This window comes from Ovis aries, chromosome 15, assembly GCF_016772045.2.
Source record: "Ovis aries strain OAR_USU_Benz2616 breed Rambouillet chromosome 15, ARS-UI_Ramb_v3.0, whole genome shotgun sequence".
NCBI classification, from domain to species: Eukaryota; Metazoa; Chordata; class Mammalia; order Artiodactyla; family Bovidae; genus Ovis; species Ovis aries.
The window spans coordinates 41,577,474-41,605,415 of NC_056068.1; the positions used below are offsets into that span (position 1 = coordinate 41,577,474).

Sequence of the window (27,942 nt, forward strand, 5' to 3'; positions counted from 1 at the left end):
CTAGATGGACCTTTGTTGGCAAAATAATGTCCCTGCTTTTTAATATGCTGTCTAGGTTGGTCATAACTTTCCTTCCAAGGAGTCAGCATCTTTTAATTTCATGGCTGCAGTGATTTTGGAGCCCAGAAAAATAAAGTCTGACACTGTTTCCACTGTTTCCCCATCTATTTGCCACGAAGTGATGGCACCAGATGCCATGATATTAGTTTTCTGAATGTTGAGCTTTAATCCAACTTTTTCACTCTCCTCTTTCACTTTCATCAAGAGGCTCTTTAGTTCCTCTTCACTTTCTGCCATAAGGGTGGTATCATCTGCATATCTGAGCTTACTGATATTTCTCTCAGCAATCTTGATTCCAGCTTGTGCTTCATCCAGCCCAGCGTTTCTCATGATATACTCTGCATAAGTTAAATAAGCAGGGTGACAATATACAGCTTTAACGTACTCCTTTTCCTATTTGGAACCAGTCTGTTGTTCCATGTCCAGTTCTAACTGTTGTTTCCTGACCTGCATACAGGTTTCTCAAGAGGCAATCAGGTGCTCTGGTATTCCCATCTCTTTCAGAATTTTCCACAGTTTATTGTGATCCACACAGTCAAAGGCTTTGGCATAGTCAATAAAGCAGAAATAGATGTTTTCTGGAACTCTCTTGCTTTTTCCATGATCCAGCGGATGTTGGCAGTTTGATCTCTGGTTCCTCTGCCTTTTCTAAAACCAGCTTGAACATCTGGAAGTTCACGGTTCACGTATTGCTGAAGCCTGGCTTGGAGAATTTTGAGCATTACTTTACTAGCATGTGAGATGGGTGCAATTGTGCGGTAGTTTGAGCATTCTTTGGCGTTGCCTTTCTTTGGAATTGGAATGAAAACTGACCTTTTCCAGTCCTGTGGCCACTGCTGAGTTTTCCAAATTTGCTGGCATATTGAGTACAGCACTTTCACAGCATCATCTTTCAGGATTTGAAATAGCTCCACTGGAATTCCATCACCTCCACTAGCTTTGTTCGTAGTGATGCATGCTAAGGCCCACTTGACTTTGTATTCCAGGATGTCTGGCTCTAGGTGAGTGATCACACCATCATGATTATCTTGGTTGTGAAGATCTTTTTTTTGTACAGTTCTGTGTATTCTTGCCATGTCTTCTTAATATCTTCTGCTTCTGTTAGGTCCCTACCATTTCTGTCCTTTATTGAGCCCATCTTTGCATGAAATGTTCCCTTGGGATCTCTAATTTTCTTGAAGAGATCTCTAGTCTTTCCCATTCTATTGTTTTCCTCTATTTCTTTGCATTGATCACTGAGGAAGGCTTTCTTATCTCTCCTTGCTACTCTTTGCAACTCTCCATTCAAATGGGTCTATCTTTCCTTTTCTCCTTTGCTTTTCACTTCCCTTCCTTTCACAGCTATTTGTAAGGCCTCCTCAGACAGCCATTTTGCTTTTTGGCATTTCTTTTTCTTGGTTCCTGTCTCTTGTACAATGTCACGAACCTCTGTCCATAGTTCGTCAGGCACTCTGTCTATGAGATCTAGTCCCTTAAATCTATTTCTCACTTCCACTGTATAGTCATAAGGGATTTGATTTAGGTCATACCTGAATGGTCTAGTGGTTTTCTCCACTTTCTTCAATTTCAGTCTGAATATGGCAATAGGAGTTCATGATCTGAGCCACAGTCAGCTCCCAGTCTTGTTTTTACTGACTGTATAGAGCTTCTCCATCTTTGGCTGCAAAGAATATAATCAATCTGATTTCAGTGTCAACCATCTGGTGATGTCCTTGAGTAGAGTCTTCTCTTGTGTTGTTGGAAGAGGATGTTTGCTATGATCAGTGCGTTCTCTTGGCAGAACTCTATTAGCCTTTGCCCTGCTTCATTCTGTACATCAAGGCCAAATTTGCCTGTTACGCCATCCAGGTGTTTCTTGATTTCCTACTTTTGCATTCCAATCCCCTATAATGAAAAGGACATCTTTTTTTGGGTGTTAGTTCTAGAAGGTCTTGTAGGTCTTCACAGAACTGTTCAACTTCAGCTTCTTCAGCATTACTGGTCGAGGCATAGACTTGGATTACCGTGATATTGAATGGTTTTCCTTGGAAACAAATAGAGATCATTCTGTCATTTATGAGATTGCATCCAAGCACTGCATTTCGGACTCTTTTGTTGACCATGATGGCTACTCCATTTCTTCTAAGGGATTCCTGCCCGCAGTAGTAGATATAATGGTCATCTGAGTTAAATTCACCCATTCCAGTCCATCTTAGTTCACTGATTCCTAGAATGTTGGCATTCACTCTTGCCATTTCCTGTTTGACCACTTCCAACTTGCCTTGATTCATGGACCTAATATTCCAGGTTCCTATGCAATATTGCTCTTTACAGCATCGGACCTTGCTTCTATCACCAGTTCCATCCACAACTAGGTGGTGTTTTTGCTTTGGCTCCATCCCTTCATTCTTTCTGGGGTTATTTCTCCATTGATCACCAATAGCATATTGGGCACCTACCAACCTGGGGAGTTCATCTTTCAGTGTCCTCTTTTTGCCTTTTCATACTGTTCATGGGGTTCTCAAGGCAAGAATACTGATGTGGTTTGCCATTCCCTTCTACAGTGACCACATTCTGTGAGACCTCTCCATCATAATCTGTCCATCTTGGGTAGCCCCACACAGCATGGCTTAGTTTCATTGAGGTAGACAAGGCTGTGGTCTGTGTGATCAGTTTGGCTAGTTCTCTGTGATTGTGGTTTCCATCTGTCTGCCCTCTGATGCCCTCTCTCAGTGCCTACTGTCTTACTTGGGTTTCTCTTACCTTGGATGTGGGGTATCTCTTCACGGCTGCTCCAGCAAAGCACAGCCGCTGCTCCTTACCTAAAGTGAAAACTTTAGCACTTTACAAAATATCATCATATATATAACCTATGTGCTGGACATCTGTACTTACTGCCCTCCAAAATATGATTAAATACTTGGCTTGTTGCCCTGAAGTGTCTATTTCAGGTTGATAATTTGCATTTTCAAGAACAGTGATTCTTTAACTGCATTCTTTTAGCATGCTTTTTGGCATTAGTAGTAAGATGTACTGTAAATATCATCACTAATAAAAAGTATATAAAATACCAAAGTTTGCAAATTATTTTCTTATTTAAAAAATTAGAGTGGATGCAATATTATCTCTATAATAACATTCTTAGTAACTTGTATTCATATATTTTTTTTACTTTGGAAAGAAAGGAATACTAGGAATCGCACATGAAGACTGTGTCATCTAAGTTGCCATTAAGAATTTCTTGCGGCCATGCTACACAGTTTTCATGATCTTGAACCTGGGCCACTGCAGTGAAAGTACTGAGTCCAGGGAATTCCCAACTACTAGTAATCTTGATCACTTTTAAGTAGTTTTTCTTGCAGGTTAACATTACCCATTCTCTAAATTTGTTTTTTCTAAAGTAAATTATGGGGAAGTCCCTGGTGGTGTGGTGGTCAGGACCCCACAGTTCCACTGCATGGGGCCCAGGTTCCATCCCTGGTCAGGGAACTAAAATCCCTCAAGCCACTGGCATGTCCCCCCCCCCCCCCCCCAAAAAAAAACAATTATGAAATACAGTGAACTGAAAGTATTAGTTATCCTCCTCTACTTAGAGATCAGGTGTGTCTCTGGCCCATCTAATACAGAAAATTTTCTCCTGAAATGGGCTTCCCACTTCCAACTTACAAGTCCAATATCCAAAAGTATACGAGGTATCCATTTTGACAAAGTTCAGCATAAGCACCTGACGTGCCACTTATCTATCTAAGAACTTTATAAACTAAACACTAGTTTAGACTTTTGACATAGAAAAGAAGTGGCAAAGGGAAAAATATTAACAGACAGGGTCTTGGTTTATTTCATTCTGTTGGTCTAACAATATGCATCATAAATAAGACAATCACACACCTTTACCTGGTATAGCCGTAATTTATGCCCTGTCTCCCAATGCAGTCATTAATGACACCCTTTCTTACACAAAGCATAAAGTGCTTACAAGTGTGTGTTTATATATAATCATCAACTCAATGGACATGAACTTGAGCAAACTCTGGGAGATGGTGGAGGACAGGGAAGCCTGGTATGCTGTAGTTCATGGCATTGCAAAGAGTCAGACACGCCTTAGCAACTGAACGATAATGACAACCCAATTTCTAGTACCATATACAGCTTGCATTATATGCTCGCTAAATATTTATGAAATGAATAAATTGATGAACCAAGTAGAGAATGACCTGTGAAACAGAATTCCAAGAATTTAGCTCTGCACTAAACTGCTTTGAGCACTGAAGTGGGCTGAATGGCAGTTTCTAAAAGATATACCCATGTATAACCCATGAAACTTGTGAATATTACCTTATGTGGCAAAAGATACAAAGTTTAGGATCTCAAGAGAAGGAGTGTGTCCTGAATTATCTGAGTGCAGTCGTTTGTATCCTCATAAGAGAGCATCAGAGGGAGCTGTGTGACATGCACACAGAGGAGCAGGCAGTGTGAAGACAGCAGAGAGGAATGTGGCCACAAACCAAGGAAGGCCAGCAGCCACCAGAAGCTGGAAGAGGCCAGAGATGGACTCTCCTATAGAGCCTCCAAGGGCTAGTACAGCCCTACTAACACCTTGGTTTTGGTCTTCAGACCTACAGAACTGTGAAGAAATTAATTCCTGTTGTTCTAAGCCACCTACTTTGGGACAATCTGTTATGGTATACACAAGTAACTAATGCAAGCACCTTAAACATTGCATGCAAAAGTCATTTTTAAAGTGGAATATCCCTATTCCTATTATAATTACTCATGTTGCTATAGGAGGGGTCTTGATCTATTTGGAAAAGAACGAGATTCTGCCACACACTAACAATTATTTTGGAAAAGTTACCCCTTTCGATTTCCCTCTCTGTAAAATTGGGAAAATGACACTTCCCTTCTTAACCCCACATGACTTGTACTGAGACTCAAATGAGAGAGAGTATGTTGTTGTATTCAGTAAATATTTACTGATGGCTATTATATGCCAGGAACCATTCTAAGCACTGTATATAAGGGATGTAACAGTGAACATGACAGACAAGTTACCTGCTGTCATGGAGCTCACATCCTAATGCAGTAAGAAGATAATATATAAGAAAGAATGCAAACAATTATTTCAGATAGTGATAAGAAGTGTGTAAAAAAATAAGCAGAGTAATGTTTTAAGAGTGCCTAGAAGAGGAGACATTACATTGGGTGATCAGGGAAGTCTTTTTTACAAAGCTTATACAGCTGAGACCTAAATTTTGAAAAAGACCAGCCATGTGAAAAACTGGAATAAGAAATTTTGGGACAGTGGTATTTGAAAAACCAGTAGCCATATCTTTTGTATGTTTGAGGACTAGAAAGCTTTGCATGAACTGAATGTGTTTGAAGAACAGGGGAAAAAAGCCAGTGTGACTGAAGCAGAGAGGTCAGACGAGGTCAGAGTGATGGTCAAGGGCTGGATCATGTAAGGCTTTGCAGACCACAATGAGGAGTTTGGATTTTACTGTGGATGTAATGTACATCCATGATCAAGGGATCATGAGTGTGGTATTACCTGATTGACATTTTTAAAAGATGGTATACTTGTGGGTAGAGAATGTAACAGAGAGCAAGAGATGAATTTTGAGAAACCTGTTAGGAGGCTATTGCAGGAATTCAGACTAGAAATAATGGTTAGATTCAAGGGAAAGCCATGTAGATCAAGAGACGTGGACCAACTTAAGATATATTTTGGACATGGAACCAACAGAACTTTTGATGAATTGGATACGGGAGATGAGAGACAGAGGAATCAAGAATGATTTGCAGGTTTCGGGCCTTAGCAACTGGCAGATGTTGATCAATGGAGGAAAACCTGTTCTGAACATGTTAAATTCGAAATGCCTATTATGTATATCCATGGGGAAATTTCAGTAGCCAATTTGATATATATCTGTAGCTTGCATGGGGGGAGGGGCAAATCAGAGATGGAGATATGAATTTGGAAGCTGTCATCATGTAAATGGTATTTACAGTCATAGGAGAGATTACTTAGAGGGAAAGTACTTAGAGGGAAGGGGCATCCCAGGTGGCGCTAGTCTGCCAGTGCAGGAGGTGGAAGAGACGCCGGTTTGATCCTGGGTTGGGAAGATCCTCTGGAGAAGGGCATAGCAATCCCACTCCAGTATTTTTGCCTGGAGAATCCCATGGACAGAGGAGCCTGGCAGGCTATAGTCCATAAGATCGCAAGGTGTCAGACACAACTGAAGTGACTTAGCACACACGCATGCAATCAGAGGGAAGAGAATACCCAGAATAAATCCTCTACTTTAATATTTAGAGGTCAAGCAGAGGAGGAGAAGCCAACAAAGACAGCTGAATTTGTGAGGCGTCAATGAGATAGGAGAAAATCCTGGAAAGTGTAAAGCCATGAAAGCCAAGAAGAAAAGGAACAAATAAATGTGAAAAAGATAATATGCACAAATATTTTCTCAGCTCCTGCTGTGTGCAAAGAACTCTACAGGAAATACAAGAGAAGTGTTCCCCATTTCAAGGACCTTACAGTTTTGGAAGGGCAATGAAAATATGCCCCATAATACACAGTACATAGCCTTCTAACTGGTCTATCTCCAGATTTGCCTTTCAATCGATTTCCATAAGCCACGATGTTAATTTTCCCTAAAACAGCACCCTGGTCAGTTAAAATTGATCAGTTTTAAACCAAAACTAACATGATCACAAGAACTTTCTTTGCCCGTGTACTCAGTCCCAAAATATCATTCTAACATTCAAGAAAAGAAGGCCCGAGCTTCATTCCCCATTATTCCCTTTACAAAATCTCACAGCATTTTGTCCTGGTTGTTCAGTTTAGCATTGATTTGGTCCTTTCCTGATCTTATATGTATTTGGGGTATGTATCTTTTCTTTGTCCAGATTGTGAGCTCTTTGAAAACAGATATTAAGCCCAAGCTGCTTGCCTAGCCATTAGTAGATTAATTTATTAGCATTATTTTTTTCTGCCAAGTAGAAAAAGACCACCCAAATTTGGTCATAAAATACAGAACATGGAGCAAAATTTGAGCACCATAGAACTAGATTATGAATAATGAAAAATGGAGGAGGGATATGTCCAGGAACAGGGAAGTAGTCTGAAACCAGATTACAAAAGGAATTTAGGCCAAACAAAGGGGTCCTGATGCTAACTTAAGGGAAACCTACTGCAGTTTTTGAGCAGGGTTCTTAAATATTTATATCTATATTTCAGAAATGAAATAGTAAGGGGGATAAATAAGAATGGCCTCAAAATTACAACCAATGGAGCATTAGTGGGAATGAATTTTTGAAGGCAGCAATACTAGCTGAACTGGCTCTATGAGAGATGACTGATTGTCTGGGAGGGGTGAAAAGGCCATCAGAAGAGGTAGGATAGGGCCCACATATGAAGGGTTTGAAAGAAGGCAAAGGCATATGAACTGGGATCCCTAGGTTTTAATGCCTATTTCCCTACTTGGGCAGAATCCTTCCTGTTTCCTTTTCCTGGGGTTTTCTTTAATTTCATGCAGCCATGAAATTAAAAGACGCTGCTCCTTGGAAGAAAAGCTATGACAAACCTAGACAGCGTATTAAAAGCAGAGACATTACTTTGCCAACATAGGTCCATATAGTCAAAGCTATGGTCTTTCCTGTTTGACTGCTTCCAATTTGCCTTGATTCATGGACCTAACATTCCAGGTTCCTATGCGAGATGGCAAGAGCGAACGTCAACATTCTAGGATTCAGCGAACTAAAATGGACTGGAATGGGTGAATTTAACTCAGATGACCATTATATCTACTACTGCGGGCAGGAATCCCTTAGAAGAAATGGAGTAGCCATCATGGTCAACAAAAGAATCCGAAATGCAGTGCTTGGATGCAATCTCATAAAAGACAGAATGATCTCTATTCGTTTCCAAGGCAAACCATTCAGTATCACGGTAATCCAAGTCTATGCCCCAACGAGTAACGCTGAAGAAGCTGAAGTTGAATGGTTCTATGAAGACCTACAAGACCTTTTAGAACTAACACCCAAAAAAGATGTCCTTTTCATTATAGGGGATTGGAATGCAAAAGTAGGAAGTCAAGAAACACCTGGAGTAACAGGCAAATTTGGCCTTGGAATACAGAATGAAGCAGGGCAAAGACTAATAGAGTTTTGCCAAGAGAACGCACTGGTCATAGCAAATACCCTCTTCCAACAACACAAGAGAAGACTCTACACATGGACATCACCAGATGGTCAACACCAAAATCAGATTGATTATATTCTTTGCTGCCAAAGATGGAGAAGCTCTATATAGTCAGCAAAAACAAGACCGGGAGCTGACTGACTCAGATCATAAACTCCTTATTGCCAAATTCAGACTTAAATTGAACAAAGTAGGGAAAACCACTAGCCCATTCAGGTATGACCTAAATCAAATCCCTTATGACTATACAGTGGAAGTGAGAAATAGATTTAAGGGACTAGATCTGATAGATAGAGTGCCTGATGAACTATGGACAGAGGTTTGTGACTTGTACAGGAGACAGGGATCAAGACCATCCCCATGGAAAAGAAATGTAAAAAAGCAAAATGGCTGTCTGGGGAGGCCTTACAAATAGCTGTGAAAAGAAGAGAAGCAAAAAGCAAAGGAGAAAAGGAAAGATATAAGCATCTGAATGCAGAGTTCCAAAGAATAGAAAGAAGAGATAAGAAAGCCTTCCTCAGCGATCAGTGCAAAGAAATAGAGGAAAAGAACAGAATGGGAAAGACTAGAGATCTCTTCAAGAAAATTAGAGATCCCAAGGGAACATTTCATGCAAAGATGGGCTCAGTAAAGGACAGAAATGGTAGGGACCTAACAGAAGCAGAAGATATTAAGAAAAGGTGGCAAGAATACACAGAAGAACTGTACAAAAAAGATCTTCACGACCAAGATAATCACGATGGTGTGATCACTCACCTAGAGCCAGACATCCTGGAATGTGAAGTTAAGTGGGCCTTAGAAAGCATCACTACGAACAAAGCTAGTGGAGGTGATGGAATTCCAGTGGAGCTATTTCAAATCCTGGAAGATGATGCTGTGAAAGTGCTGTACTCAATATGCCAGCAAATTTGGAAAACTCAGCAGTGGCCACAGGACTGGAAAAGGTCAGTTTTCATTCCAATTCCAAAGAAAGGCAACGCCAAAGAATGCTCAGACTACTGCACAATTGCACTCATCTCACATGCTAGTAAAGTAATGCTCAAAATTCTCCAAGCCAGGCTTCAGCAATACGTGAACTGTGAACTTCCTGATGTTCAAGCTGGTTTTAGAAAAGGCAGAGGAACCAGAGATCAAATTGCCAACATCCACTGGATCATGGAAAAAGCAAGAGAGTTCCAGAAAAACATCTATTTCTGCTTTATTGACTATGCCAAAGCCTTTGACTGTGCAGATCACAATAAACTGTGGAAAATTCTGAAAGAGATGGGAATACCAGACCACCTGACCTGCCTCTTGAGAAACCTGTATGCAGGTCAGGAAACAACAGTTAGAACTGGACATGGAACAACAGACTGGTTCCAAATAGGAAAAGGAGTATGTCAAGGCTGTACATTGTCACCCTGATTATTTAACTTATATGCAGAGTACATCATGAGAAACGCTGGGCTGGAGGAAGCACAAGCTGGAATCAAGACTGCCAGGAGAAATATCAGTAACCTCAGATATACAGATGACACCACCCTTATGGCAGAAAGTGAAGAGGAACTAAAGAGCCTCTTGATGAAAGTGAAAGAGGAGAGTGAAAAAGTTGGCTTTAAGCTCAACATTCAGAAAACGAAGATCATGGCATCTGGTCCCATCACTTCATGGGAAATAGATGGGGAAATAGTGGAAACAGTGTCAGACTTTATTTTGGGGGGCTCCCAAATCACTGCAGATGGTGATTGCAGCCATGAAATTAAAAGACACTTACTCCTTGAAGGAAAGTTATGACCAACCTAGACAGCATATTCAAAAGCAGAGACATTACTAGTCAAGGCTATGGTTTTTCCAGTGCTCATGTATGGATGTGAGAGTTGGACTGTGAGGAAAGCTGAGCGCTGAAGAATTGATGCTTTTGAACTGTGGTGTTGGAGAAGACTCTTGAGAGTCCCTTGGACTGCAGGGATATCCAACCAGTCCATTTTAAAGGAGATCAGTCCTGGGTGTTCTTTGGAGGGAGTGGTGCTAAAGCTGAAATCCAATACTTCGGCCACCTCATGCCAAGAGTTGACTCATTGAAAAAGACTCTGATGCTGGGATGGATCGGGGGCAGGAGGAGAAGGGGACGACAGAGGATGAGATGGCTGGATGGCATCACCGACTCGATGGAGGTGAGTTTGAGTGAACTCCAGGAGTTGGTGATGGACCGGGAGGCCTGGAGTGCTGCAATTCATGGGGTTGCAAAGCGTCGGACACGACTGAGCGACTGAACTGAACTGATGGTCTTTCCAGTAATCATGTATAGATGTGACAGTGGACCATAAAGAAGGCTGAGTGCCAAAGAATTGATGCTTTTGAACTGTGGTGCTGGAGAAGACTCTTGAGAGTCCCTTGGACAGCAATGAGATCAAACCTAGTCAATCTTACAGGAAATCAACCATGAATATTCATTGGAGGGACTGATGCTGAAGCTGAGGCTCTAGTACCCTGGCTACCTGATGCAAAGAGCTGACTCATTGGAAAATACCCTGATGCTGGGAAAGACTGAAGGCAAGAAGAGAAGGGAATGACAGAGTACAAGATAGTTTGATATCATCACCAACTGAATGGACATAAATTTTAGCAAACCCTGGGAGATGGTGAAGGACCGGGAAGCCTGACGTGGGGTCGCAAAGAGTTGGACACAAGTGAGTGACTGAACAACAACAATGGTTTTCTTCAGCTGTACATATTTTCATTTTCTATAATACTATGACCTCTCAGTGTTTCTCAAACCTTGACTGTACACTAGTCACTTGAAGAGCTTTAAAAGCTGTTGATGTCTGGATCCAACTCTGAGAGATTTGGTATGTCTAGTCTTGGATGCAGCCTGGACTTGAAGAGTTTTAAAACATTCCCCCAGGAGACTGTACTGTGCAGCCAAGGCTGAGATCAAACTGATGTAGAGAATAGTGAAGCACTAAAATTCTTTTAAGAATGATAATAATACATTGTGTTGCGGTAGGGAGTGTTTTAAAGGAGACCAATATAAGTACACGGCTAAGAAGGAAAAGATTCTAGGAGAACAACTGGAATTTTTCAATCATTCAGGAGGAACAATTGCTAAAGCAAACCTTAGCATGCATGCAGTGACACTGTAGGAAAGAAGATGAATGTAGGAAGATTATTATTTAGAAGGAAGTAACACAAGGACTTAGTAATTCAGTGTCATACCTGATCAAAGGGAGAGAAAATGTAGAGTCAAGTTTCTAGTATAGATTAGTGGAATCCTTAGCAAAACTAAAGTAGTTATGAAATAGTTGGATAATCAATATTATTGATAATTTGGTAATTGACATTATGTAATTACTGCATCAGGGACTATGCTATGTGCTTTACATACATTATTTAATCTTTAGAACTCTGTAAATACTGCTATTCCCACTTTATAGATTCAGAAACTAAGAAGAGAGAGCAGTTAAATTTGCCCAAAGTTACACAGTAAGTGGCAGAGAAGGTATTTGTATTAAATGTTCTATTCCTTTTCCTTACAATAGGAAGATGATTGGTTAATACCAAGTCTGTTGAATTTGAACAAATAACAAAAAAGAAAACTGGCTATAAGAGGCCATGAACGCATGTTCAGTTGTACTGTACTGCCAGGCTCCTCTGTCCATGGAATTTCCCAGACAAGAATACTGGAGTGGGTTGCCGTTTTCTACTCCAGAGGGTCTTCTACTTCAAGGGATCTTCCCAACCCAAGGATCAAACCAGAGTCTCTTGTGTCTCCTGCATTGGCAGGCAGATTCTTTATCACTGCGCAACCTGGCTTATGAGTGAATCAAGTAAGTCTCACTGTGGTGGAATTTCAGGCCAGTATTGCCATATTTTAAGATTTTTTTTCATGAAAAGATGGAAATCTAGATTTGTATGGAAAAATCTCATAAAATTTCAATGTCAACTAATGCAAATGTTTAAAATTACTGTGTGGCCTAAACCAAATATGGCTACAAGTTTGTGTCTCTGATAAACAGGCATTAGAAACAGAATTCTAGTAAAAGATCTGAGCTAGAGATATATGACTAGGGAATCCTTAAGCACAGAGAGGATAGCAGACACTTTAGAAGTTAAAATGTTATAATAATAAACAACATTTGATATTATTAAAATAATGCAATTATCTGTAAGTTATCAACTCAGGACTCTTAAGATCTTCTCAATCTTTAGAAAACTGACATAAAATATAAGTGTTAAAACTAGCAAAAAAAAAAAACTAGCAGATTGAAGTGGGTGTATTTAAAATTCAACTTCCTATAAACTGAAAGCTAAATTCCACATGACTTGAATTTTCATACATCCAGGATGTGATGGAAACATTTCAAAATATGAATATATCTCCCACCTATTGAAAGGTAATTGAAAGATTATATTTTATCCATATTTCTACTTTACTCCTCTTAGCCCAGTTTCTACATACACTCATCCTTCAAAGCCCATAGCAAAGGGGTTCACAATTAGCAAAGATTAAATACAAGATTAAGTAAAACCTCTTTTATGTTTAATTATTGAGTTTCAAGTTCCTCAATTAAAAGACTATCCAGTGGCTTCCCTGGTGGTCCAGTGGCTAAGACTCTGCACTCCCATGGCAGGGGGCCTGGGTTCCATCCCTGGTCAGGGAACTGGATTCCATATGCTGCAATTAAAAGATTGCATATGCTGTAACCAAGACCAAATGCAGACAAGTGAATAAATAAATATATGTATTTTAAAAGACCATCTATAGGCATTAGGGTTCAGTATATTATTCTCTTTGAAGTCTAACCTAGTATAGTGTTTTTTTAAACACTCTTCTTTCAGATTAATATCATGAAGAATGTAACCCAGTTATGTAAAAAAAAATCAAATATATGAAAACATTTTTGCAAACTGTAAAGCCCTATAGAAGTTATTTTGAAATATTATTTCTGTCATTTTGAAGCTAAAGGGTCCTGAAATTACAAAGTGGAAGCTCTATTTGAAATACAATTTTTGTCTTTCCTGAAAATATAGTTTACTTTTTTCTTTTAACATGTAACTAACTCCAAGGGTGGGAATATCCAGTTGTCAAAGTTCAAGTGAAATTGGCTTAATAGCAAAATAACTTTAGAAAAATATGAAGGGGAATGATCAGCCTAATAATATATGGCAAAGATCTAAAGCTGTTACAAACGTTCAGGGCCCCATCAAACCCTTCCATATTGGTCCTACGAAAAACAAGCACCTCTCTTGAAAATCCTATGGAGGACTAGGTACTTTCAACCCCAAAAGCTGTTTTCACACGTCAAATATGTTGGAAACCTTGAAAATCCTGGACTTTATTGGACTTTCTTGAAAGGTTATCCATGTTAAAAAAAAAAATATATGTATATATATATATATATATGGTTTCTCTCTTTAAATTACACATTGTATCAAGAACAAAATTCAAAATGAAAATGGGGGCATTTCTGTTGTTAAGTTTATGGAAACGACTCCATTTTTGTATAGCTAAAATGTCGCATACGATGGAACACTTCATTTTACTCTTCCTCTCCCTTAAAACATTAGCTGAGAAGTATAAATAGTTCAGCCTGACGCCTTTGAAAAGCCTAATCCTATTTGTTAGAGTGGACCTTATATAAAATAGAAAATACAGTCTTCAACGTGCTTTAAAAAACAAATCAGGAGCTGGCAATTAAAATCCTCCAGACGCCTGCGCTCCGCAAACACTACTTCTAAAGAATTCTGGTATATTCTGGGTCTTCTTCCGTGACTGTTGGACGGACATTCCTTTGGGAAAAGCTTTCTCCACAGTGAGGTACGAAGACGGTAAACCCCTTCCTTTCATCCTTTTCTCATTCACTCAGTAGGGGATGGAATAAATAGGGAGCTGAATAAAGCTTTCTTAGCGCACTGAGGTGCACCGTCCAGTCTCCTGAACCATGCACTCAGGGCTTCCCGACCCAAAGGCGAAGCCGAGCACCTGAAGACCAAAGATTCCCGGCGCTGCGCCCCAGGGGCGCCAGGCCTTAGCACTGCAGGCCAGTCCCAGGGAGGCTCAGCCTGCGAGGGGCAATCTCGGCTTCCCCGGGGCGCCAGGAAAATCAGTGCTCGCACACGCCAAGGACGGGAATCGGGCCGGGTGGAAGAGCGAGTTTCCTTCCCACATTCCCGGTGAGAAAACGAGGTGGAGGAGCTGAGGGCTGCATATCTCGAACACGGGATACGGACCCCGGGAACAAAGAGACAGGAGGAAGACGAGGCAGCCACACCAACGCAGACTCAGAGGATTCTACGAGTTTACGCAAGCGAGCCGCATCTCGACTGTCCCCAGTTCCCCTTACGCCACTGGCTTGGTCTCAGAGCCTTCGCGAATATGGCTTTGCGCACTGCGGCGGGGCTGCACCGCAACCGAGCTTGGCCCTGTGGCTCCTCCCCGTCGCCCTGCGCCGATTGGCGGTAGACAAAAGCCAAGCCGCTGATTGGGTGGCGAAGGAGCCATTCGGGGCGGCTCTGGTGGGTTCGGCTGCCCTAGAGTGATAAGTTCGGCTTCAGACACGCCTCAGCGCCAGCAGCGAGTCGGAGCTCTATGGAGGTGGCGGCGAGTATCGGGTTGTGGCTGCAGCAGCGACTCTTCTGAGCTGTTTCAAGCCGGTTCCGACTCCTTCCTCCCCCTTCCCTCCCCCTTTTTTGTTTTCCGTTCCCCTTCCCCCTCCCTTCCCCGTCCCCGACGACCGGATCCTGAGGAGGCAGCTGCGGCAGCAGCTGCTGAGTTCTCGGTGAAGGTGAGTGGAGCTACCGCCAGCGCTGCCGCCGAGTGGAGCGCTCTAAAATGGCCGCCGTCCCTGGCCACTTCTTCCTGAGCAGCACAAAATGGCGGCCACAGGCGGAGCCGGGCGGGGCGACTCTTTTTTAGCGTTTCCTCCGGGCTTCTGGCACCTGAAAATTCCTCGTCTTTATTCTCCCTTCCCGTCGCTGACGGAGTAGGAGGAAGTCGGCAGCCTTGGTGGTCTACGGCCGTCTTCGTGGCTGTCGGTGGCCGTCCTCCGCGGGGCCCGGGCCGGGCCAAGGCGCGGGTGTGCTCGGACGTGGAGAGAGCGTGGCCGGGCGGCGCGCGCGGCGGGGACGGACGCGGGCCGGCGGGGGCGGGGGGCCCGGCCGTTGGCGCGGGACCAGCCGAGCCGGAGGAGTCCCGGAGCCCGGCCTCCCGGCGGGGAGGAAGTGTGTGAAGCCGGGGCCGGCGGGGAGCGGTGGGGCTGCCCTTGGTGGGAGAGCGGAGGGCCTGCCCGGCGAGCCCCGCCTGCGACGGGAGAAGGGGGGGAAATGAGGGTTTCTGAGCTTTTGTCGATTGGGCAGGGAGCGGCGAGGCGGCTGTCAGTCCCTGGGGAATTTATGGGTGGGAGGGGGCCGCTGGAGGCGGCGGCGGGTGGGAAGGAGGCCGCCTTTCTGCCCGAGAACAAAGAGCCGGGCGCCTAGCCGCGGGGGCGGCCTCCGCTCCTCCCCGAGGTTTGCCGCCGGCGGCTTCGGTAGGAGGCTGTCGGAAGCACTTCCCTAACTCGGGCCTGGGTGGGAGGAATCCACTGCTCTTTTGTTCCCAGGAAGGGGGAAATGGGGCGGAGGTTCCTGCTGCCATGTTGTGGCCCTGTTCTTCCGCCTGCCTGATGTCAGCCGCTGTGCAACTCAGGTCTCCCCCTCAGGCCCTCTGCGCCCAGTTAAGGGGTGGACAGTGGGAAAAGCCGTCTTACTCAGTGTTGCTCGTCGTTGAGGCAGTAAAGTCTATTACAATGTTTTCACATGGTGTGCCCGTTTGTTAACAGATTTTTCCACAATCGATCTCCGTACTCAGCTGTAAAGGAGGGAAAGTGGCTTTTTCAGAAATTGATTCTGTCTCTATGTAGGCACTTCCTGCGTCCTTGAACACAAGTGAATTTCCAAGTGGCCAACAAAATTTTACTGTTAATTTGTGTTTTGAGTACGTTCTATTTTAGTCTTACGAGACCTTACGTTCAATCAACTGCAGTGTCGGACTGAAGTACATTGTAACTGAAGGAGGGTTTATGGATTTGTATGTTAGCGGTGACTAATTTTGGTACTCTTTCTCATTCTAGGTTTTTCATTTCTCCCATCCTCTTCCCTCCCCACCCCATCCATTAATATTATTCTTTTGAAGATTCTTCGTTGTCAAGCCGCCAAAGTGGAGAGTGCGATCGCAGAAGGGGGTGCTTCTCGTTTCAGGTATGTGTAGATTTTGTTTTGGCAATTATTAGGACCAAAAGAATAACCACACCAAATAGTTCTGACTTGATTGTGCTGCAGGATTAATTTATAATATGCATGTACATTTCTTTAAAGCCTTTCAATTTCCACTGTTTTCTGTGTGCTATCTGAAGAATAAATGTAATTACTTGGCTTTCCATTGGGCCTAAGTTCAGTCTTCATCTGTGATGTACTTACTGTAATGCAGAATAATTAAAGAGATCCTATATCTGTTTTGAGTGAAACATACTTGGGGTGTACTTTTTTATTTAAAAAAAGGTTTTGTTTTAAATAGTGCTTCTTCGGGCGGAGGAGGAAGTAGGGGTGCACCTCAGCACTATCCCAAGACTGCTGGCAACAGGTATAGTAAACAGCGAAAAGAGTGACTTATATAACAGACTGAGGTTAATGGTCTTTCTAACATTACAACATATAGTTATAGGACATCAGCAATCCTAATCTTAATGGGCTTGATTTCTGCTACATATTCTAAATATAGAATATCAGTTATTGATTATTCTTTAGTCAAATTCTCTAATAAGAGTTGAGGGTCTCAAACTGCTCTTTTGTTCTCTTACTCTGGATTATTTTCACTGATGTTATTTCTTCAAACGTTCATATGAAATTATAGTAATAAATCTGGAAGTCTCATAACATGGTCATGAGACATTAGAAAATGTTGATTTTCACTATGTGGATCCTGGACCAGCATCACTGGCATCACCTGTGAGCTTACTAGAGATGCAAATTAATCAGGCCTTACCCCTGAGCCACTACAACAGAGAGTGGGCTGGGCCTGGGACTTCCTTTAACAAATTTTTCAGGTTATTCTGATGCACTAAATAGGAGTTGCTTAGTTGTAAGGGAGTTGAGAAAACCTAAACTGTTTTTTCTATTTAGAAGGATTTTTGATCTGTATGATACTTGATGTGTGACTGGATGCTGTGCTTAAGTTGTCTTATTTTAATTCTCTTAATAATTTTTACTAGCGAGTTCCTGGGGAAAACCCCAGGGCAAAACGCTCAGAAATGGATTCCTGCACGAAGCACTAGACGAGATGACAACTCCGCAGCAAACAACTCCGCAAATGAAAAAGAACGACATGATGCAATCTTCAGGAAAGTAAGAGGGTAAGTTTATTAGGTCTGTTTTGTCTTTTAAAAGGAGGGGAGACTGGGTTAACTGCTTCTCTTGTGTGTATGCTATATTACTTGAAGGCAGTGTTCATAACTCTTAAGTGAAATGCCAGTGTTGACAGTTTTAGGCTGAAAATCAGCACATCACTGTTTGGGGCTCAGTTAGTTGCTTTTGGTCATTAGATTAAAATGCAGAAGCCTATTGTGCTGACATATTCTGTACCTGGTATGTAAGCCAGTGATGGCAAAATACAACAGTTTAGCTCCTGTATCTAGCCTTGATATTAAGGAGGGAGGCTCTTGATCTGGGTTTTGAGAATGAGATTTTCTTGTCCAATAGCTGGGAACCCCCACCAGTTAGGTAGGTGTTCTTAAATAGGTTTATTTCCACATTGCTTTGGTTAGATGGGTAAGAAAAATGTCTTGATGTTAAAGGGGAAAGTGATGAAAGGGAAAAAGCATAATTTAAAGGCTATTTTTTAACTGGGTAATTTTGTATGTTGCTGATACCTAGTCTGATTCCTTTTTCATAGCATATTAAATAAGCTTACTCCTGAGAAGTTTGACAAGCTATGCCTTGAGCTCCTCAATGTGGGTGTAGAGTCTAAACTCATCCTTAAAGGGGTCATACTGCTGGTAAGTTAAATGTTGGCTTAACTGAAAGGAGGAGGAAAATACTTTGAACCCATGTTGGGTTTTGAGTGGTTTTTTGTTCTTTGCTTTTGTTTTTATACACTTCATTGTTGCTTCTAAAACTGAGGTGTGAGTTAAGTGTATGTATGTTTGAACACTTTTTTTAAAAATTACTTTTGATGGTATCAGACTTAAGTCAATTTGAAATGGTATATACTGTGCTTGGGTTAATTGGATTATCAGGCTCTTGGGGACTGGGGTTGCTTTGTTTTTCCTTTTGTGAAAAATACCACATTTTGGAAATGTTAGTTTTATGGTGATTCCATTTTTCCAAGGTAATTTCAACTCCTCAAAGGGGAGAGGGTTTTACTACTATGAGATATATGTAATTAGACTTTTTTGGTACTCTGTAATAGCTAACATTTAAGTGCTAACATTTTTCCAGCCTGTGTGCTGGGCACTTTACATACCTCATCTTAAGTTCACGTAAGAAGCCTTACAAAAGAGATGTGCTTATTTCCAGGTTACCAGTGAAGCATTTGTATAGGGAATTTGTCAGAATTTTGTTATGCGAGTCAAGATCCTTAAGACTGCAAGGCAGTATTAAGTTATAAAGGAAGGTTTTTCAAAAGTTGTCATATTTAATTTTTTTTAATGGCATATTTTCTGTAGATTGTGGACAAAGCCCTAGAAGAGCCAAAGTATAGCTCACTGTATGCTCAGCTATGTCTGCGATTGGCAGAAGATGCACCAAACTTTGATGGCCCAGCAGCAGAGGGTCAACCAGGACAGAAGCAAAGCACAGTAAGTGGGCGTGTGTGCTTGCTTATTTTAAGTTGATTTGGAAGGTTTTATTATCAAACCCTGACAAATGTCTTTTGTTTCTTACAGACATTCAGACGCCTCCTAATTTCCAAATTACAAGATGAATTTGAAAACCGAACCAGAAATGTTGATGGTGAGAATTTAATACTTAGTTGTACTGTGTACCTCAGATGGTAAAGAATCTGTCTGCAATGCAGAAGACCTGGGTTTGATTCCTGGGTTGGGAAGATCCCCTGGAGAAAGGAATGGCAACCCACTCTAGTAGTCTTGGCCTAGAGAATCCCATGGACAGAGGAGCCTGGTGGCTACAGTCTGCAATCGCAAAGAGAGGACATGACAGAGCAACTAATACACAGTACTGCATATGTTCAACTTAATTCAGTGTTACTTTTATTCTTCTTTTTAGTCTATGATAAGCGTGAAAATCCCCTCCTCCCTGAGGAGGAGGAACAGAGAGCTATTGCCAAGATCAAGATGTTGGGGAACATCAAATTCATTGGAGAACTTGGAAAGCTTGATCTTATTCATGAATCTATCCTTCATAAGTGCATCAAAACAGTAAGTAATGATTGTGAATTTAAGCTTTCATTAATCATCATGTACATCATTTTGGGGAGATAGGAGTCAATTATAATTTCGCCATCTGAGACTTGGTGTGCTAGTTAAATATTTTAGATTGCTGGCAAAACTGCTATTTAAATATTGTAAATATGGAAGTATGCAGTGTATTTTGCAAGATAGGGATAGAACTGATTCCCTACTTAGGTTTAAATTGCTCAATTTGGAGAAATTTCTTGAACAGAAACCAAATAAGAATAGTATGCTAGACACTAGGAACTGTATGCGTTAGTAGAAACTTATGGAAAAGTGCTACATCTAAACCAAGAAAAATTTGTAAACATGGCATTTATTTCTTTTGGTAGCTTTTGGAAAAAAAGAAGAGAGTCCAACTCAAAGATATGGGAGAGGATTTGGAGTGCCTCTGTCAGATAATGAGGACAGTGGGGCCTAGATTAGACCATGAACGAGCCAAGGTATGTGTGTTGCTGACAGAAATAGTGTAAATAGCCTGTCACAATTGTATTAAAATCAAACAGCTTATTTGGTGATACAGAGGATTGCCTTTAGTCATTAACTTTGATGATATCTAGAAGTCTTAAGCAGTACACGTTTTTATTTTTCTCTTTTAGTCCTTAATGGATCAGTACTTTGCCCGAATGTGCTCCTTGATGTTAAGTAAGGAATTGCCGGCGAGGATTCGTTTCCTGCTGCAGGTAAAACTGTTTTCTTTAGGTGTGTTGGTAAGCTGACTTTTGTTTAGGAGTATTGAAATGTTTATTAAAAACTTTTTATATTAAAGGATACCGTAGAGTTGCGAGAACACCATTGGGTTCCTCGCAAAGCTTTTCTTGACAATGGACCAAAGACGATCAATCAAATCCGTCAAGATGCAGTAAAAGTAAGTTTTGCTTTGCTTTATAATCATTAAGTGGGGGTTGTGTTTATAATGGCACAAAAACCCTATTAAAACATCTTTATTTGAGACTGTCTTGTCTTACCAATACAGCATAATGTTTTTGCTGTCTGTATTCTCTTGAGAACAAGTTGTTTATAGAGAATACATCAGTGGCATTCTCATCCAGAGAAGTATTTCTGATTTTCCTGCTGTAAGAATTTTCACTTTATATAAAATAGTGTCTAGAAGTAAGTGTTTATTCACTTTATTTCTGAAGGATCTAGGAGTGTTTATTCCTGCTCCTATGGCTCAAGGGATGAGAAGTGACTTCTTTCTGGAGGGACCGTTTATGCCACCCAGGATGAAAATGGATAGGGACCCACTTGGAGGACTTGCTGATATGTTTGGACAAATGCCAGGTGATTTTGAACAACAGATGGTTTGGTTGCATTAAATAATGAGTTTAACAGTTTCAACATTAAAGAGTTCTCCGTGTCTATATTTTAAGGAAGCGGAATTGGTACTGGTCCAGGAGTTATCCAGGATAGATTTTCACCCACCATGGGGCGCCATCGTTCAAATCAGCTCTTCAATGGCCATGGGGGACACATCATGCCTCCCACACAGTCGCAGTTTGGGGAGATGGGAGGCAAGTTTATGAAAAGCCAGGTAAGAATACATATAAGAATATTTAGGCAACAAGTAATTACGTTTTGGAATACATATTAATTTTTTTTTAAGTGCAAATGTTTTAGGTTTAGAAAACCTAAAAACAACGTTTTTCTAAACTAGATTTATATCTGTGACAGTTATTTCAAACTGGGTGAAATGATTATTATTAAGATTAGTAAAGTATTAGTAAAATCACATCACTTTATTTGACAGTTAGGTTAGAATTTTATTCTTCTGTTTCATCTTTTACTTTCTCTGGGCAAATGCAGCTTTCTTGTGGCTTGGCCTCATCACTTTGGTACTTGATTACCATAATGTGTGGACCCCTTTTTATCTAGACTTTTATTTCTCTCTTTCTGAAATAGGGGCTAAGCCAGCTCTACCATAACCAGAGTCAGGGACTCTTATCCCAGCTGCAAGGACAGTCGAAGGATATGCCACCTCGGTTTTCTAAGAAAGGACAGCTTAATGCAGATGAGGTACATTTGCCTATGTTATTTATATACCATAGTATGTCAATTCAGAAATCTCTTGCCCGATGATTATAAAAAAAAGACGCGTTAAGAGGACTTAATGCTGGAATTCTTTTATCTTTACTTTCTTTCTCTCTTTTCTGTACTACTTTTTCTTTCTTTGAATGTCCAGCGTCCTATGAGCGAAGATTATGAGATATGAGGGCAAGTCTTCAGTTAGAGTAAGGAAAACGGTTGTCAAGATTTTGATTGTGACTTCCCTGCAAATAGAATGACTCGGGATAAAGTAAAACGTTTTTTAAGCTCTAATTAAGTTTTCTGGTTTTTATTTTCATGTTTTAGTGATGCTAATCCTTGGAGAGTTGTGGTATAAATAAAAGATTTATAGCCATGTTGTATTTTTGTCTGGATCAGATCTTTAGTTCTCTTGCTATAAATGAAATATCATAACAGTAACATTTTTAGTTATTTGACTTAGATTCCTGCCATAGGTTCCATCATGTTTGTATATGCTGAGTTAACTTTAGAGGGTTGCAATTAATGTTAGTTCACTGTTTATTAACTTGGATATCTGTTTTGCTTTGTTTTCAATTCTAGATTAGCTTGAGGCCTGCTCAGTCTTTCCTAATGAATAAAAATCAAGTGCCAAAGCTTCAGCCCCAAATAACTATGATTCCTCCTAGTGCACAGCCACCACGCACTCAAACGCCACCTCTGGGACAGGTATGGGATGTATGTAGTATGACATTTTCAATCGTTCAGTACCTTTTGAAGATGTCTGAAGAATGCTTTTTAATGTTTGCTCTCAACTTCATAAGCACTTTTTCTTTTAATAATTAAAAAGTTATTAAACATTTATACTTAATTTGCTGTTCTTGTAGACACCTCAGCTTGGTCTCAAAACTAATCCACCACTTATCCAGGAAAAGCCTGCCAAGACCAGTAAAAAGCCACCACCGTCAAAGGAAGAACTGCTTAAACTAACCGTGAGTTTCAGACAATCTCATCATTTAGCTCATGGGGGTGTATTTGAGGCAGGAAAACTAAAGATACTGGGATTTCATTCTTTTCAGGAAACTGTTGTAACTGAATACCTGAATAGTGGGAATGCAAATGAAGCTGTCAATGGTGTAAGAGAGATGAGAGCTCCTAAACACTTCCTTCCTGAGATGTTAAGCAAAGTAATCATCCTGTCACTGGATAGAAGTGATGAAGATAAAGAAAAAGCAAGTTCTTTGATCAGTTTACTCAAACAGGAAGGGATAGCCACAAGTGACAACTTCATGCAGGTAGAACACTTTCTGATTCTGTAAGAACTCTTCAAATTTGAATTGACTGTGAACTGACTGTGTACTATATTCCTTTCAGGCTTTCCTGAATGTATTGGACCAGTGCCCCAAACTGGAGGTTGACATCCCCTTGGTGAAATCGTATTTAGCACAGTTTGCAGCTCGTGCTGTCATTTCAGAGCTGGTGAGCATTTCGGAACTAGCTCAGCCACTGGAAAGTGGCACCCATTTTCCTCTCTTCTTACTTTGTCTTCAGCAATTAGCTAAATTACAAGATCGAGAATGGTTAACAGAGCTTTTCCAACAGAGCAAGGTCAATATGCAGAAAATGCTCCCAGGTAAGAGAATACTGGGGATTTTTGTTTTTAATACTAGATCTAAAAGTCCTTAGTACTTTGAGTGAATTTATTATATAGGTCAGTGTGATTATCCTGTCCAGATAATAATAAGCATTACCACAGATAGACTTCACCTTTATAAAAGTCTATTATGATGTAACTATTTTCATTTGGTCCAAATACAAAGTTTCCTTTGCTCAGTTGTTTCATTATTTTACATAAATCTTGTGTGTTTGGGAAATTTTTTGCAAAGCAGTTTTAAGAAACCAACTGAGTAAAATGAACTACCTAATGATGGGAATGGCTTTGTCTCTTCAGAAATTGATCAAAATAAGGACCGCATGCTGGAGATCTTGGAAGGAAAGGGACTGAGTTTCTTATTCCCACTTCTCAAACTGGAGAAGGAACTGTTAAAGCAAATAAAGTTGGATCCATCCCCTCAGACCATATATAAGTGGATTAAAGATAACATCTCTCCCAAACTTCATGTAGATAAAGGATTTGTGAACATCTTAATGACTAGGTAAGATAACAGAGTTGTGCTTCTCTACATCGAAAACAGAATTAGCCTGTGTTTAGTTTACTAGAACAGACAAGGGATTGAGAATTATTTGTTTCTTGAATTGGAAATTTTTCATTTGGAGGTTGTAACAAGATCTTTTTCTGTGCAGCTTCTTACAGTACATTTCTAGTGAAGTAAACCCACCCAGTGATGAAACAGATTCTTCCTCTGCTCCTTCCAAAGAACAGTTAGAGCAGGAAAAACAACTGCTTCTTTCCTTCAAGCCAGTAATGCAGAAATTCCTTCATGATCATGTTGATCTACAAGTTAGTGCCCTCTATGCTCTTCAGGTGCACTGCTACAACAGCAACTTCCCAAAAGGTGAGAGAGGACTAGCATTAACAAAATGGACGGGCAGTAGTTAAACACACTAAATAATGGTGTTACATTTTGTCTTCTAGGCATGTTACTCCGCTTTTTTGTTCACTTCTATGACATGGAAATTATTGAAGAAGAAGCTTTCTTGGCTTGGAAAGAAGATATAACCCAAGAGTTTCCAGGGAAAGGCAAGGCTTTGTTCCAGGTAAATTTTAGAGAAATTTGTTGTGGTTTTTCCATCTTAATTGATATTACTTAAATGAAGCTTTTAAAGTTAAATATAAGCAAAATAGCCCTGGTAATATTACATACCATGATTTTCTAACTTACAAAGTGAATTCTAGCCCTGAGGAAAATTTTTATAATGTCAGGGGATTCCACCGCATACATCAATCACCTGGAAAGTAATTTTCAAAGGAAGTTTCAGATCTGATTATAGACATTCTGACTTACGTCTGCGTGTGGTATACAACTCAGGAGATTCTCGTACTACTTTTCCTAGGGGCCAGGCTTTGAGAAATGCTAGTCTGTAGTAGTCTTTACTCGTGAGGTTCTTAAGCTAGTTTCAAGAGGATCACCATCACAGTGTTTGTCCTTAGTCTCGTCCTCGGGGAATCTGGTCCTAAAGTTCTGGATGGGACTAGAAATTACTCTCTTGGGATCTTCTTTGTCCCTCTCCTCCCTCCCCAGCATTGCTAACATTTAAGTTTGGGATGAGCCACTGTCCCATATTGAAACAGTTTTGAAGTGTGATGGGAGTGGTGTCAAAGAATTGACACCCGTGTTAACTGGCCATAAACAGCTTGTGTTAGTTTATCGCTCAGTTGTGTCTCTTTGTGACCCCATGGACTATAGCCCACCAGACTCCTCTGGCCATGGAATTCTCCAGGCAGGATTATTGAAGCAGGTTGCCATTTTCTCCCCAAGGAGATCTTCTCTACCCAGGGATCAAATCTGCTTCTACATTGACAGGCAATTCTCACCCTGAGCCATCAGGGAAGCCCCAAACAGCTTGTATGTTAGGTTCTGAACACTGCTTGCAGTTATAAGATGTGTGGTACTGTCTAAAACTTTGGTTCTTGGGGCAGTTGGTTGGTTGATTGGGAATACTGCTATTCTGTATTTTCTAAGTAGTGCTTATTTTGTTAAATTACAAATTACAGGTGAATCAGTGGCTAACCTGGCTAGAAACTGCTGAAGAAGAAGAATCAGAGGAAGAAGCCGACTAAAAGAACCAGCCAAAGCCTTAAATTGTGCAAAACATACTGTTGCTATGGTGTAACTGCATTTGACCTAACCACTGCGAAAATTCATTCCGCTGTAATGTTTTCACAATATTTAAAAGCAGAAGCACGTCAGTTAGGATTTCCTTCTGCATAAGGTTTTTTTGTAGTGTAATGTCTTAATCATAGTCTACCATCAAATATTTTAGGAGTATCTTTAATGTTTAGATAGTATATTAGCAGCATGCAATAATTACATCATAAGTTCTCAAGCAGAGGCAGTCTATTGCAAGGACCTTCTTTGCTGCCAGTTATCATAGGCTGTTTTAAGTTAGAAAACTGAATAGCAACACTGAATACTGTAGAAATGCACTTTGCTCAGTAATACTTGAGTTGTTGCAATATTTGATTATCCATTTGGTTGTTACAGAAAAATTCTTAACTGTAATTGATGGTTGTTGCCGTAATAGTATATTGCCTGTATTTCTACCTCTAGTAATGGGCTTTATGTGCTAGATTTTAATATCCTTGAGCCTGGGCAAGTGCACAAGTCTTTTTAAAAGAAACATGGTTTACTTGCACAAAACTGATCAGTTTTGAGAGATCGTAAATGCCCTTGAAGTGGTCTTTGTGGGTGTGAAACAAATGGTGAGAATTTGAATTGGTCCCTCTTATTATAGTATTGAAATTAAGTCTACTTAATTTATCAAGTCATGTTCATGCCCTGATTTTATATACTTGTATCTATCAATAAACATTGTGATACTTGATATAGTTGTGTGACTTAAGTCAGTTCAGTTGCTCAGTCATGTCCAATTCTGCGACCTTGTGAACTGCAGCACACCAGGATTCCCTGTCCATTACCAACTCCCAGAGCTTGCTCAAACTCATGTCCATCAAGTCAGTAATGCCATCCAGACATCTCATCCTCTGTCGTCCCCTCTGTCTTCAGTCTTTCCTAGCATCATGGTCTTTTCCAGGGAGTCACTTCTCTGCATCAGGTGGCCAAAGTATTGGGAGTTTCAGCATCAATCTTTCCAATGAATATTCAGGACTGATTTCCTTTTTCTCCAACACCACAGTTTAAAAGCATCCATGCTTCAGCACTCGGCTTTTTTTATAGTCCAACTCTCATCCATACGTGACTACTGGAAAAACCATAGCTTTGACTAGACTTTGAAGTAGTACATACAGATATATGAAGAACTGACAGCTTTTGTTTTGAGCTAGGACTTTACTTAGGAACATTAAATACATAAAATAATTTTGATTAGGAAATTCAAGGTGGTGGTTCCTCTCTATTTCAGGTTACTGTAAGTAACCAATATGTAGTTCCTGTAATCAAGGACAGTGCCGAGAAGTTTCCTGAATTGGGAGGGACATTACTAATGCATAGCAACAAAACTTGAACTTGGCTGACATCTTTTCATCGTCATACTGGAATGCATGGTGAATGCATTCTCACTGTCCCTCCCAGGGAGTTCTTGAAACCCCACAGTTATCGTTAAAACTGTCTCCTTACTCTAACTGAAGCTAGCTTTTCCCTGTATTCTAGCAGACTTCTTTGAAGTTAGAACATTTAGTTTCTGGTAGATAATTTTTAAATATGAAATTAAAACTAAGTGGAGTATCAAGAAGCTGACTTTACTAGGCTATAGATAAAAATGGCATTCCTGGCACCTCTATTCAACCCTCCCCAAGGGAGAAACTTGGCAAAGTATTCAGTTGGCTTCATTTACAACCAGAATTCTCCCAATTCAGCTGGAGAATTGGGCCAAAAGAAGTTCCAGAGTTAAACCTGGTGTGCATTAGTTTGTCAGAGGGTACTTTCATACCTGCCCACCCTGATGCTTCAAGAACAAATACCTCGAGTAATATTCCCATCTTGTGCGGGGGGGAGGGGAAGCATTTTACAAGCTGCCACACTACAGAATGACAGTATTTACATGTTTCTTGTATCAAGGACAATGCTCTGGTATCAGTGTACAAATAGTTACATGTAACTTACATGTCTAAGACTCCACATCATACCCAACTTCGGTGTTCTTTATACGGCAAGACAGGTGGTCTTCATCTTGTTGACTCCTTTTCTTCACGTTCTCTAACAGGCTGCACTTCATTCCTACACCAGAAGTTTGTTAAGATCACCAGTAACTCCAGAGCTATTAACTAGTCGGTATTCATTATCCCATAAGCAGCATTTAACAATTTCTTGAGACTCGAGAACATCTCTTTTCCTTCTTGCTGTTCTTTCTTATCTCCAATGGCAAAAGTGCCTGATGTCAAACCCAATGTCCAGTTATCAAATCTTGTTGATTTTCCCTTCAAAACATTAGAAACTGAGTAACTCCCCTCTTCCACTGTGGCTCTCAGTTCTCACCTGGATACCATGCCAGCCTTTCTGTCTTCACTCTCCTTTTTAGTCTCTTCAGCAGTAGCCAGAGGATGAGGAAATCTTTTCAAGAAAAAACAAATACCGCTTAGCACAAAATCTACCAAGGTGACTTCCCACCTAGATTTTTAAATCAGTATTTAAAATTGTT

At 40.7% G+C, this 27,942-nt stretch overlaps 1 protein-coding gene and 1 non-coding gene across 2 annotated transcripts; both read left to right on the plus strand.

Moving 5' to 3' along the window:
* Nucleotides 1-14,594: 14,594 nt before the first annotated feature.
* On the plus strand, nt 14,595-26,169 carry EIF4G2 (eukaryotic translation initiation factor 4 gamma 2). The gene is made up of 23 exons (XM_042232608.1): nt 14,595-14,625; nt 15,083-15,439; nt 16,327-16,453; nt 16,770-16,835; nt 17,464-17,604; nt 18,144-18,246; nt 18,916-19,047; nt 19,135-19,201; nt 19,475-19,626; nt 19,992-20,102; nt 20,259-20,342; nt 20,429-20,527; nt 20,802-20,943; nt 21,033-21,193; nt 21,562-21,675; nt 22,267-22,392; nt 22,551-22,655; nt 22,743-22,958; nt 23,038-23,296; nt 23,615-23,819; nt 23,968-24,179; nt 24,260-24,381; nt 25,340-26,169. The coding sequence occupies exons 1-23, from the start codon at nt 14,595-14,597 to the stop codon at nt 25,403-25,405; spliced, it is 3,198 nt and encodes a 1,065-aa protein (XP_042088542.1). The 3' UTR covers nt 25,406-26,169.
* On the plus strand, nt 21,728-21,877 carry LOC114118590 (small nucleolar RNA SNORD97). Its single transcript, XR_003591832.1, has one exon. It is a non-coding gene; the product is annotated as a small nucleolar RNA SNORD97 (small nucleolar RNA).
* Nucleotides 26,170-27,942: the final 1,773 nt, after the last annotated feature.